At 29.1% G+C, this 13,894-nt stretch overlaps 1 protein-coding gene across 1 annotated transcript; it reads right to left on the bottom strand.

Annotated features, from left to right (window-relative positions):
• Nucleotides 1–5,063: 5,063 nt before the first annotated feature.
• Nucleotides 5,064–9,644, bottom strand: LOC111310249 (ankyrin repeat-containing protein ITN1-like). The gene is made up of 4 exons (XM_022909512.2): nucleotides 9,594–9,644; nucleotides 8,073–8,948; nucleotides 7,142–7,551; nucleotides 5,064–6,561 (listed from the first exon to the last, which is right to left on the bottom strand). The coding sequence occupies exons 1-4, from the start codon at nucleotides 9,616–9,618 to the stop codon at nucleotides 5,731–5,733; spliced, it is 2,142 nt and encodes a 713-aa protein (XP_022765247.2). The 5' UTR covers nucleotides 9,619–9,644; the 3' UTR covers nucleotides 5,064–5,730.
• Between the last annotated feature and the right edge of the window lie 4,250 nt (nucleotides 9,645–13,894).

The following is a 13,894-nucleotide window of genomic DNA, read 5'->3' as shown; positions in this document are numbered from 1 at the left end:
TTAGACCATAACCTTCTATGGGAGTTTCTTAAAATGATCCAATGAATTCCTTAAAAATGAACAAAAGAATACATTTCTCTTATTGCAAGTTGCCATTTTGTTTATGATGAAACGAACCTATACGCAGTCAGTTCAAGACTTACAATTAGGATTCAGTAAGGACAACCATCCTTTTAGCCAATATTTGTTTCAACTTGCAGATTTGACATCATAAAGTTTCCGTTAGAGCAAAAATTCAGCTTCCATAATGCAACTTGTTGAAACACCATTGAATAGGAATTTGGCACATCATATGAATCAAGATAACATCATTTTAGTTTTCAATTTTGCTTCAGAAATAATGCAATCCTATCAGATACTTTTTCCATCAGTCAAAATTTTTATTTCACCATACAACTTGAGTTAATATTCTTATACACAATAAAAAGTTATGCAGATTTGGATTCAAACTGTTCATAATGATAAATATTATCTTTTCAAGCATTCACTTAGTTGAAAGGTTCTATCCATCATGATCTTCCACAAACAGACAAATTCAATAATTGTTATTTAGAAAATAGTCTTTTTTTTAATATATATATATATATAACAAAACATGGGTCCTGTATTTCAGGGTCTCCAATGTAACTCATTGTCCAATGTTAGCTCCCTGGTTTCACTTTCTTTTTTTTTTTTTTGTTTTAATATAAAAGTTTAGGGTGGGGAGAGGCTTCCCGTCCCAAGATTAGGGTAAATTGCAAATCTCAAAAAAAATTTACACTAAAATTTTCAAATTATGTGAGAGTGAAATTCTTAATTTAAATTTTATAAGTAAAGTATTTAAATCTTACTGACTCAATTCAACCAATGCCATTGGCCGCTTTCATTTTCAAATTATGACAAGTAAAGCAAACAGAAAAATATCTTCTGATCACAATTACATTCAAAATGCCATAATTTTCCATTTGCTTACATGTAAAGTGAAGATAAATCTCAGTTACCATCAATTCTACAAGCAGACATGGTTTTCCTGAAGTATCTAAATATTGCAAAGTAATCATAAATTAGGCAAAGTTTAAGTATTATTTCTGTACCAACCAATCATCAGATAACAGAACTAATCATTACTGTGATTACAAAATCTCACCTGTCTGCCTCTTTAGTACAATTAAGAGACACCTGCCTGAATTAAATACGTTGAAATTGCCTTGATCTAAATGAAAAATGTTTTTCTTCCAGAGGCCTGAAATCTAATATAAAATATGAAAAAAGTTGAGAACAACACATTGATAAAACTTGTACTGCAACTAGGTTTAAAAATAACATGATCTAAAATTTTAATAAAAATTATGTATAAATTTTAATAAAAATAAAAATTACGTTTATATTTATTATATTCACATGAATTTAATACAATAATTTTTATATTTTATATATATATATTTTTTGACATAATACAAATATAATATTATACATATATAAACTGTGTTTAAATTTTTATATTATATTATATATATATATATATATAGACAAATTATAAAAAGAAGGACAATCAACAATAAAATATGAGGCAGTGAAACCTTCAAGTGCAGACAAACTACATTTCAGGTCGGCTGCTTTTCTCTTCTTTGCTTTTCTTAGTGGGTCTACCAAAAACCTTAAACTAAGAGAACATGTCAGCTACGGTTTTGACAGGATTAAAGCCAAAGAAAAATGCAAATAAAAAGGCTCATTTGATGTTGCTAAGCACTAAGGGGTCTTTGATAAGCATTTTATAAGAAACTTTCTTCTGTCCAATTTCCTTAAAGTCTAGGAGAAAGAAAGGAAAAGCATTAACCTAATTTTAACTCAATTCACTCGTATAATTAATTTTAAAAAATGATATTTAATAAATTTAAAATTTTAATTTTAACGCTTACAATTTCTTCTCTTACATTCAAATTACAACTTTCTTTGTAAAAAAAAGCAAATACAGTTTTCTGCAATGCTTAATTACTTACATTGGTTTGTGAAAGATATTATTATAAACAACCAAAGTGAATACTATTGTTCTTTGTCTTGTATACGTAGTTAATGATATAAAGTTTTTTTTGTTTTGTATATGAGAATTTGAGGCTGTCAAGTATCACATTGTGAAACTAAAACTTCAACGTTCTATCTACATAACACATGCCCGTAAAAATCATTAAGAATTCCATTTCATAATTAAGAATTTTCATTGGTTTAGTAAGAATTCCACTGATATAAAGTCATTACAGCTTGAGCCTGTAGAAAAAAAAGAACCTGCGAGCTAGGCCCTGGGTTATCTAAGTATCTCACTTTGAAGATAGCAGCAGATGATATACAAGGTTGTTTTTCCAATGATATTTATTTACAATAGATCAGCTTTAGAGATTTTGGACTGTTCAGAAAAAAAGAAAGATGAGCTTTTGAAGAAAAGACTGTCCTTGGTTTGAAAAGCTAAATCAAGTGCAAAATATTTGCTGCACTTGAGAAATTGGTACTGATAGGCAGTCAGATTCAAATGCAAATATCATCTAATCATACAAATATAAATCTTCGTATATTTCTTTTATATACGAGATTGTTAAAATTTATATTCTGATAATTAAAATTAAAAGTTTTACATTTATTAATATATCACGTCATATTAAGTTGTGAATGTTCATATATTTTTTTATTACTGAAGTGAAATATAAAAAGTGTTAGGTAATTATTATTAGCCTGATGATCAAGATAACCTTAAAAAAACATCAAAACTGAGGTTCGACTTCAATCTCTTCCCTCTTTTTTATTGTAGGGCTTTGCCCCTGAAAAACCCAAAAAAAAAAAATGTGTTAGGTAACCATTAAGATTCTGAAAAATTAATGATCGAAAAAAGAGTGTTGTCAATTCTTTATGTCCATTCTCATGCATTTTTCACATATAAAAAATCATAAACTAAGGTATATATAACTATAATTTATATAATTAATGAAAGAAATGTTTTGGTCCATACTTCAAAATCATATAATAAATGCAAAATTGAAATAGGTAATCAACACCATAGAAGAAATATGACAAACCAGATGATAAAGTGGTGTCCATTCCAGTCCATGAAATCCGGTCATGCTTCACACTCTTTCAATTAACAATTGTTTAATACAAACTCTTACACTCTATCATTTGATTCAATGATTGATGTATAATTTTTTTTATCTAAATAATTCTTTTTCTCTAAATCAAAAATATATATATAATACTTTCGAAAATAAACTCATTCATGTTCAATGATCAATCTTTTTTACATCATTTAATATTCCTTTTTTTTGCATATATATATATATATATGATTTTTTTTATAGCTTTACATTCACGTACAAAGTACCTAACATGGTTTCAAATTATTCGTATGCATGTATATCTTTGATTGTTTTGGAAGAGTTATATATTCGACGAAAAGCGTTTCATAAAAAATAAAATATCCAAAAAAAAGGTATAAATATGATGAATTAATAGTAATGATAAAGCTGCATTTTTTTCTCTTCTTTTTAATTGTACACGTTATGACTTAATTTTTTTAAGTTAAATTAAGAGATGTTGAATATGAAAAACTACAAATGATATAATTATTTTGCCATGAATTCCTTTATTGCTTGTGTCTAAGAGGTTGGATTGGGTTGGGCTTCACCCAGTTTATGATTGTTCACAAAAGTCTTGGATATGAAACCAAACACAGTCCAACTTTCAACCAAAGGATTCTCTTCTAAGGTTTTTGTCTCTTTAATTTTTAACTTAAGATGGATTATTTTAGACTTAAATAATAAAAAATTCTCTTAAATTTTACTGGTTTATATAAATATTTTTTATTTTTATTATACTCAAATAAACTCTTATTTTTTTAATTTGCCCTCAAATAATTCTTTTCATATTTGTATCCAAGTAAATACTTAACCTAAATAAATTCTTAACATAAATTAATCTTTTAGTTAAAATAAGGATTTATTTAAATATAAATGAATAAAATTTTATTTGGATACAATAAAATATAAAAATTTATTTTAAAACAGTGAAATAATTTAATAATTTTTTTCAATATTTTAGCCATTATTTTATAAATAAGGCTGTTGTTCCTAACAATTCATTATTTTGTAATTGTCAGTTTATTTTATGTGACAGAAGACTTTGAACCAAATTCAAGCAGCCTCCCTTAAATAACTCTAATTTATAAAACCATCTCAATCTTCCTCTTATGAGATATATTTTATATTTTACGTCAATGTGATGAATGTACAATTTTTTTTATCCTTAAAAGTTAAAAAAAAAAATTCAAATTCAAATTTTCAAATTAAAATATATATATTAATTATCATATGCATCAAGTGTCAATGTTAGAACAATAATACGTATCATTAAGTATAATAAAAAAAATTTTAAAAATAAAACATGTAATAATATTTTAAGTTTATTAATGAAATTAAAAAATTTTATAAAAACCAACTCTATAAACAAATGGGAGTTAGATATATGCATAAATATTATGGACAAATGCTTATCTTATTGTATAAGCCATTGGTGTCCTGCAATTATTAATTATTGAAACTTCTCTACCCAAAAGAACATATTCTCTTTTCCAATCATTTTCAATGCCATTTCTCTTTAAAGTTCTTTGGTGGAGCCCTTTTCACATGTGAAATAATGGCTAAGCCTCTCAATAAACACAACTTGGCATTCATTGTATTTGCCACCCAATGAATGAACCCATTTTTGGAGCTTAGCCACAAAAAAAAAAAAAAAATCATCTGCAACTCAAAACAGAAAAAAAAAATAGTCCATTTCTTGGACATAGTCCAACCAACCTACAAAGATTTTCCCATTTTTGTTGTTGTAGTCCATTACTTTTCAACTTTATGAAAAAGAAATTTTGGCGTGCTTGATGACTGTCACAACAGTCAAGACTTGAGGCAAAATCTGGAACAATTACCATTAGTCTTGTGATAGGACTTGTTCGTGGAAAATAATTGCACAGAAAAGATCCAGAATCTAGCATTCTTGTCCGAGTCAAGACTTTACTAGGAAGCAAGAAACAAGTTGGAAGTTGGTAGTTCTAGAAGTTCTGAAAGTCTTTGTTCAATTTCAGGAAACTGTAACTGAAGTACAACAAGAATGTTTTGTAGCAACACAGTTTACTCAGAGAAAAATTTAATCATTCATACATTTCAAGGCTAGGCTTTTAATCGATGCCGTCAGTGGTTCGAATCCATCAAAACAGGCTGATTTAGGGCAATGATGGCTGATCAATATCCCAAATGAGATATGAAGCAGTTTTATGAGTGTCAGCTCCAGGATATCATGAGTCATATTTCAAGCTGATATTATTCATGACTTCCATTTCTTGCATAGAAAGAAAAAGCATGGAGAAAGCACAGCCATTTGGTAACACGACCATCAACTTATGAATCAAAACTCATGCCTTTTGCCACCCAAGAAAGTACTACAACAAACTCACAGGACATACAACAAATTGCCACATTCCTCACTCTTATTTCTTCCTTAACTAAAAAGCCTTCCTCGAATTAGTAGTTCAAATTGCACGTACCTTGCAAGCCATGGTCATGAAAGTAGGGTATGCATATATACTAGCTACCAAGCAGAGGCGAAAAATTACTATTCTTATTTAATCCAATCTTCGGCATATTAGGACTTTTTTATTTTTGTAATTTATAACATTCATCTTCCCTTCCCCTTTTCCAGAAGCTATAGCTTTGCATATCAGAGAGCATAAATCCTATCAACTTCAACTTCTGAATTAGTTAAGTCAGAATGATGCCAAGAGTTGGATCCACTTCTCCGTGAATTCTTTCCCCTTTTCCTTCTTGTCCTCTTGGATTTCACCACATAATAAGTCATGGTGCCAAGAACCCCAGCCATTATCAGACCCCCTACAACTGTAACCAAAATTGCAGCCCATTTATGTTTCCTGCCAACCACTATGTAAGAGGAGGCCATAAAAGCAACTGAAGTACAGACAGAAGCCAACCACATCAACTTGTTAATGACTTCCACTACCTGTTTCTCTGCTTTGGTTTCACCTCTAACCAATGTAATTTGAACAACGACAACAGCCAAAGAGGTGAAGAGAGCAATAGCATTGAAGATGAAGAAGATTTTGAAAGAAGAAGAGCTTACAACCACAGCAACTCCACTATCTAGATCTCCTCCAGGCACAGTAAATATAGCTGCAAAAGCAACAGTTGCGAATAGAACAGCCACCACAGTCACTGAATTGGTGGCATTGTTGATTCCTTCTCGGTGGAGTTTTCTAAGTTCCTTTGAAATATTGTGAACATTTTTGTTGGTTCTTTTGGTTTGTTCAAGCTGTGTATGGACATCTTTCTTAATTTGGGTCACTGTCTGCCTCAACTCATCTCTTGGTTGATTCAGTTCGTTAGCTCTCAGAGCACCATAGCGAGAAAGGCAGCTCTTTATATCTGAGGATTCTTCAGAGAGAGGAAGCCCCTCAGCTATGTCAAGGGCTGTTTTATGGTCTCTGGTGAGTGCATTGACATTCGTGTCAGGAAGGGACAACAACTCATTTACTATCTGCAAGGAAATGGGAAGATTCAATAAAATGAAACTGTTTAGGATAAAATGTAAGGAATGACACTAAATATAGGAGATTGATGGTAATGTGAAAATAAAAATAAAGAAAGGCGCATAAGGAGGAGCCATACAGATAGATATGTAATACAGAAAGCTTAGCTTACAAAACCATACAGCCTAGTATCATCAGTCTACCACCAAGAGTGATCTAAATTAGTATAAAAAGAAAACCTTCTATACATCATTTCTAAATAAATCAACGTTTAGAATTGAAATTTTCAGTTGAATTCATAAATACATGACAACCTCATCTCTCTCTAAATTCAAGCTTGTCTTTCTAACATGCCATATGTGTTAGTAACACTATTTCAAGGATGCTACTACTGCAGAAAAGTGTGGAAGGGTCTTAATGAACATACACTTGCATCACTATATAATATTCCACCGACCATTTCATTTATGGTAAAACAATGACATTTTCATAAGATGTATAAGAACTAAAAAAGTATGTAGCACCACTGAGACATACCCTCCAACCTCTATGGCAAGAAAGAAAAAAGGAGTGAGAAAATAGTTGTACCTCTGCTCTCTTTTTCCTAGTGGCTACATGTAATGCAGTGTTACCAAACTTGTCTGGAAGCATCACAATAGCAGCATCGGCCTCAAGAAGCAACTTCACCACCTCACAGCTCTGTCCTTTTACCGCCATATGCAATGCTGTCTGCCCTTTCTTGTCAGTTCTTCTAGCCAATTGTGGATCTTTGCTGAGCAAAGCTTTTACAACATCTACATGCCCCGGTCGAGCAGCTAGATGTAAAGCATTTTTCCCATTTGATCTGGTGCACTCTAGCAAGTTACCATCCCTTGAAAGCAGCTCATTGACTACTTGTGTATGCCCTTTGGTAGCAGCAGAGATGAGAGGGGTTGCATTTGATGGCCCAAATGTTTGGCATAGACCAGGGTCATGATCTAGCAGCACTTGGACAATAGCTGCAAGGAAAGAACCAGGGTGACTGTTCCAGCTTAGCATCTATAAAACACAACAGAAACAGGACCATAAAGTCCACAACTGACCTCTATAAAAGCAAACTAATAACTAGGGAATTTATTTATTCACTATCTATAATCCATATTATACAAAAAAAAAAAAAATGATGATAGTTTGTCCTGAAGATTGAAGGAGGAAGATGCCTTGTCAATCTGCTTACTCAACTAACCGTAACCATATAGCAGAGGCTATGATTTTCATTAGTATGAAAATATTGAATTTTGCTGTCATGAACATTCCAAAGAAACAAATTAAAAACCTAGTTAGGTTCACATCTCCATCATAATCAACCTCCAAGTTAAAGTATATAAATAAATGCCACAATAAGATGCATAGTGTAAGGTAGTAGTTAAGTAGTAAGGCACAAATTTTATACCCCTAAATATTTTGCCAGCATGTTCATAATCAGTAATATGGCTCTTATATTGGAATTATGTCATAACCAAAAGCACAGGATCGTTACCATGGTGCCCTTGACTTGCAGCAATATGCAAGGGATCAAACCCAGATTTATTCTTCTTAGTAACAGTTTCTTTATTTGAGTATTTTAACAACTCCTTGACAACATCAAGATGCCCTTTCTCTGCAGCTGTAAACAAGGCTGTCTCCCCCAACTCATTCACTTCATTTACCACACTTGCTTGTATCTCTGAGACCTCCGTATCAAAATCTTCCCCACTTGCAGTCCTCATAATCTGCGAATCAATGTCAGCAAGAATCTGCTTTACAGCCGCCAGATCACCACGCTGCGCTGCCAAGTGCAGCTCAGTGTCATTATGGCGTCCTGTTACCTGCTTCACATATTTCTTTTTGCCAGCCTGATCAATGCGCTTGCCAGAATTTGATAGGACCAGAGCTGGGGCTGTTGCTGTAGATGATGGAGAAGGTGTTGCTGACGGTTCTGCAGTACCAGTACTGTAACTGGTGAGGCTACTGGACATCCTGTCAATTCGCTTGCCAGAATTTGATAGGACCAGAGCTGGGGCCATTGCTGTAGACGAGGGTGATGGTGTTGCTGAGTGTTCTGTGATACCAGAACTGGAACTGGAACTGGTGAGGCTACTGGACATCCTGTCAATCCGCTTGCCAGAATTAGAAAGGATCAGAGCTGGGGCCATTGCTGTAGAGGAGGGAGATGGTGTTGCTGAGTATTCTGTGATACCGGAACTGCAACTGGTGAGGCTACTGCCCATCCTATCAATACGCTTGCCATAACTCGATAGGATCAGGGCTGGGGCTGTTGCTGTTGATGATGGTGATGGTGTTACTGAAACCTCCATGAGGGAATTCGGACCCAACTGAAGTGCATCTATTCCTTTCTCCAAATCCATCTCTCCACCTAAACAATCAACCATTAATCACAACCATTAATCAAAATAATTATTAAACAAATCACAATTTTCTTTCATCTTCAACAATCCATTACAGAAATGATACAACCCCCAACAACCCAAAAATTAAGAAAAAAGTTTCTTTTTCAGCTACTAGCGATCTATTAATCACAAAAAGATGCCACCTTCCATTGATTCACCTTAATTCTTAAATTCAAACTAAATCTACCAAAAACACAAAAAACACCCTACTTCCCATCTCTTTTCTTTCTATTTAATTAAGCTCCAATGGATCAAGATATAAACTTGATAGGTGGCACTAGATTCTCAAAGTTCCATACTATTCAATATTCCTTAAGACAGTAAAATTAAGCTAATATTCAATTAAGAACAATAGAAAGAAAAAAAAAACCATCTTTTTTAGCAGAATTAAGCTGATTTCCTATTTGTAGAAAGAACCCATTTAAGTATTTTGAAGACAGACTCAGTACCCAGAATCAAAAAGTGATCATTTAAGCAAAAGGAATAACCTTTATAACACTAAAATGTAAAAAAATAAATAAATAAATAAAGAGATATGATGATGAAAATTTAGAGATTGGTCAAAGGAGAGTCAACTTTGGCAAAAAAAAAAAAAGAGTCAACAGTGTTACCTTCATGGATCGAAGATGAGGCCATGCTTGACGAAGGGAGAGAAGCAAAGCAGAAAAGAAGTGACTGGGAAATTATTGTTTATAATAGAAGTAAAGATAAAACGTACAAGAGAGAAGACTAGAGAGAAGAAAGTTCAAAGAACGGAGTAAAACAGAAACACAGGCTGGCTTGAGGAAGGTGCTTGGAAAATTCTTTGCCTCTTTTCATTTTTTAATAATACTTAATTACAAAAAAAAAAAAAAAAAACCTTTGGATTTTAGTGGTCCTGATTGCTTTCCATGTCAGAACTCAGCAGCTCCCACCAACTAAAAAAATTTTGGAGGGTTTAATTTTAAAGAAATTATTTATATATTATTAGTGAAATTTTTTAATCTGAAATTAGTAGGCTGATAAACGTTTTAATTTTTTAAATTAATTTTTTTATTTTAAAATATATACATTAAAAATATATAACATTCTATTAAACTCATTTATAAAATTTTAAAAAATCATTATTAATATATTTAATAATTTTTTTAATTCTAAAATAATATTTAAAAAATTTTTATCTTAAGATATTGGGTTTAAAATAATTTGAGACTTTTTCTTCAAATTTTATTCGTGGGAATGTGATTTCGATTTTTGATTCACAATTACTAGATTCATAAAGTAATCTTTGATTTTTAATAATATTTAAAAATTTAAAAATAAAAAATTCATTTTTTTATAATTTTTTAAGATTTTAAAGAAAAAATTATTTTTATCTTACATTTAACCGGAATAAATTTTTTTATTTTATTTTACCTTTTAAAAAATCAACGTACGAAAAAAAATTTTACTACATTTTTTATCTACAAATGATTAATTTAAACTAAATATTATGTTTTAAAATAAAAAATATATTATTTGATGATATTTATTAACAAAAAATATAATATTTATGAATATAAAAATTAATAAAATAAAAACTCATTTTCTAATATAAAGATGACGTTTCATTTATCATAATGTAAACGTCGTAAATGTGGAAAGCCAAAAGCAATAGTTCCCTTTCCCACTTCATAAAAAGGATAAAAGAAATGTAAATTAAGGTTGAGAAAAAAAATATCTAAAATATCGATTAAAATCGATATGTTTGGATCGATTTAATTCAAGTTCTAAATAATTTAATTTGAATTTAAATAAATGACATCATTAAATCAAAAAAATTAAATCGATTCGAATTTTTTTATTTAAATTTTAAAAAATTCAAATAAAATCTAAAAAATAAAAAATTGAGAATGAATAATAGTAATCAAAAGTCCAATTCAATTTAAAAGTGGATTATAATCCAAAAAAAAACACTTAATTTTTTTACTCATTTATTTTTTTTAACTTTTTTGCCTAATTTATCTTTTCTTATTTCTCAATTTCTAATCTACTCACACTGAACCTAATTGATTTCAATCTTTGACTTCCACGTCGCTCCCAACGATCTCCTCCCAGGCTGCAGGCGCTCTTTTCCCAAGTTCCCACACGGCCACACAGCAAACCATCACCTTCAATCTCTTTCAATCTCAATATCTCACACAGGCGGTACAACAAAATGGCACCCAGTGAGCAAAAGGATGATGCTGGTCACAGAGGCTTTCTAGTTTCCTTTAGATTCACTAGTACGTGGTTTCTCATAAGAGAAAATTCCTAATACTTTTTTTAAGGCAAAATGCCGTGCAAGCAATTGAAAGTCTGAATTGGGACATAAAATTGCTAATTCCAAACTTTGCCAATGATTCGAAAGTGTGCAATTCTTCATTTGTTTGATGGTGGAAATTGAAAGAGTACATAGATAATTTTGCCCATTCTTTGTAAATGTAGATGTACAATTATTTAAGAAGTCACCATATGTCAATTTCATAAATAAGTTATTCTTTTATTTTTAGAGAAAATTTTTTTGACTATATAATTTCACAAATTGGTTTGATCTTTCAACTTGTAAATTAAAAGTCCACAATTTTATAATGCTTTCCTAAGGAATGTTCAAATAAAAAACCATTCAATTATAGCAATTATCGGTTTCTTCATACCATTATCACAATTTATTTGTTCATGAAGAGAAAGTGAAAAGTTTAACTAATTAAATCCAAAGATGATGAAACATCTTCCTCTTCCTTGTTCAACCATTCAATCTATTATCAATTTAGTGATTAATTTTCTAAGTGAATATTCAAATCATAAAGCATTTAATTTTAGCAATTTTTTGTTTCTTCACCTAATTATTACAATTAATCCGTTCATGAAGAAAAAGTGAAAAGTTTAATTCATTAAACCTAAAAATGCCTTTATAAGGAAACCTTTTTAAAAAATTGCTCATTTTTAATCCTTCAATTTCCATTTAAATTTTGTTTCTCTAAAAAAACACTCTATATTTTAGTTTTTATTTTATCATTTTATTTAAAACTTTTATGATTTGTTGATGAATATACTCATTAATTTATGAGTTCTTTTTGCAAAACTCATTACTTAGTATTTATATATATATATATATATATATTATCAAACATATGAATTAACCACCATTTAAATTTTACTTACAAATAATTTAATTATATAGGAGAGAATTGGACACTCATTAAACATAAAACAAAAAAAAAAAATCCCATGAAAACTCTAGTGGGAATATTTCTTGCTTTCTTAAAAAAATTGATGAAATTACAATAATAAGATAAAATTTCAAAGGGTATTTTAAGATAAAAAAACAAGTGATTAATTTAATATCCAATTGTATGGATAGCGAGATTGATTCTAATGAGATTAAAAATAATGATATCGATGAAATTAATTATTATAATAGTGAAATTAAAATTAATGTAAAAATATGTATTTAGATGCAAACATAATAGTTATGATAAAATGAATTATAATGAGAAAAAAATAATATTAAAGATATTAAATTAAAATTTATGTAGAATAAACTCTTTAGTATATTTTTTGCATTTATGAGTTAATAATTGATTAAAATTTACTTCAATTGTTGTTATATCAAATAAAATTTAAAAATTTTATTCAATAAAAATTTATATATATAATTTTATATTAAAATAATTAAAATTTTAAATACTTCAAAATATTTAATATTTAAAATATAATACTTACTACAATTACAAATGATATTTAAATAAATTAATATTAAACATAAACATAAAACATATAACTTCTGTTATTGTTGGATATTGAAAAAATTGTAATTATCTATATTCATAAATATTATCTTAAAAATTTTTATAAGTTTCAATAAAAAACAAATCTAATTAAAATTGTATTCATGTAACATTAGAATTTAAGTTTAATTCAACAAGTTTTCATGTTAGAAACTTTTGAAATCTTAAAGGCCATTTGACAAAATATCATCAAAATTAAATTAAAAAAAAATCACGTAATGCTTTAAGACATAAAAAAAGAATAACTAAGGCATTATAATCCAAAATTTTCAATTGGCGGTTTTGATTCCTATTGCAACTTGGCAGGTCCAGTGCGTAGTTGGAGGAATGGTGAGATTAATCTCACCGTAAGATATCATCCAAACGACATACCATGTGATTCAGGCCCCATTTGTTTGAAAAACATGACAGTGGTGCAGTCGAGTATTGTCCCTGCACTGGCATGGTTTTAACTTTGAATTTTTTTTTTCTTTTTTTCTTTTTATATTTGTATTATATTAAAAAGACAATAATATTTTTATAATTTATTTTTTTATTTTAATTTTTTATTTAAAAATTACAAAATATTTGTATTAATTTAATATAATAATTATTTTATTAAATTTTAACACTATTTTTTGTTTTTAATTTTTATTAGCAAAACAATTAATTTATTTAAGAATAATTTCACAATTTTAATTATTTATTAATTTTATAAATATTAAATAATTTATGTTTTGTTAATATAATTTTTACTCTATTATCTTTAATGATCATTTTTTTCATTACAATTAATTTCATTGTTATCATTGCTTTTATACTCAAATACATATTTCATTATTGATTTTAATTTTATTGATATAAAATTTAATTACACTGTTATAATATATTTATCTTATTTTTACTGTTATTTTTAATATCACCACTCATCTAAATAAATTTTAAAAGCAAAAAAAAAATTTTCAATTGCACCGCACCGATGCTGTAATGAGAATTAAATTTGGCCTTATAAACAAAGGGATACTTTAATGATTATGATTTATTTGATTTCCGTAATAAGATATATTAATTTCAAATCAATGTGATTTTTCATAAAATTAATTTTGAATGCATAATCTATATCACGAGACTAAAATATTATTCAA

This window comes from Durio zibethinus, chromosome 19 (genome assembly GCF_047325235.1).
Source record: "Durio zibethinus cultivar Kanyao isolate XHJ-2024 chromosome 19, ASM4732523v1, whole genome shotgun sequence".
Classification (NCBI taxonomy): domain Eukaryota; kingdom Viridiplantae; phylum Streptophyta; class Magnoliopsida; order Malvales; family Malvaceae; genus Durio; species Durio zibethinus.
The sequence above is the reverse complement of the archived record's forward strand: the minus strand, read 5'-3'. Positions and strand labels throughout refer to the sequence as shown.

Coding starts and splice junctions, on each gene's coding strand:
- LOC111310249 (XM_022909512.2), bottom strand. CDS start 9,618: ATGGCCTCATCTTCGATCCATGAAG. Junction 8,949..9,593: donor CTCATCTTCGATCCATGAAG/GTAACACTGTTG, acceptor TTGATTGTTTAG/GTGGAGAGATGGATTTGGAG. Junction 6,562..7,141: donor CTAGGAAAAAGAGAGCAGAG/GTACAACTATTT, acceptor ATTTCCTTGCAG/ATAGTAAATGAGTTGTTGTC.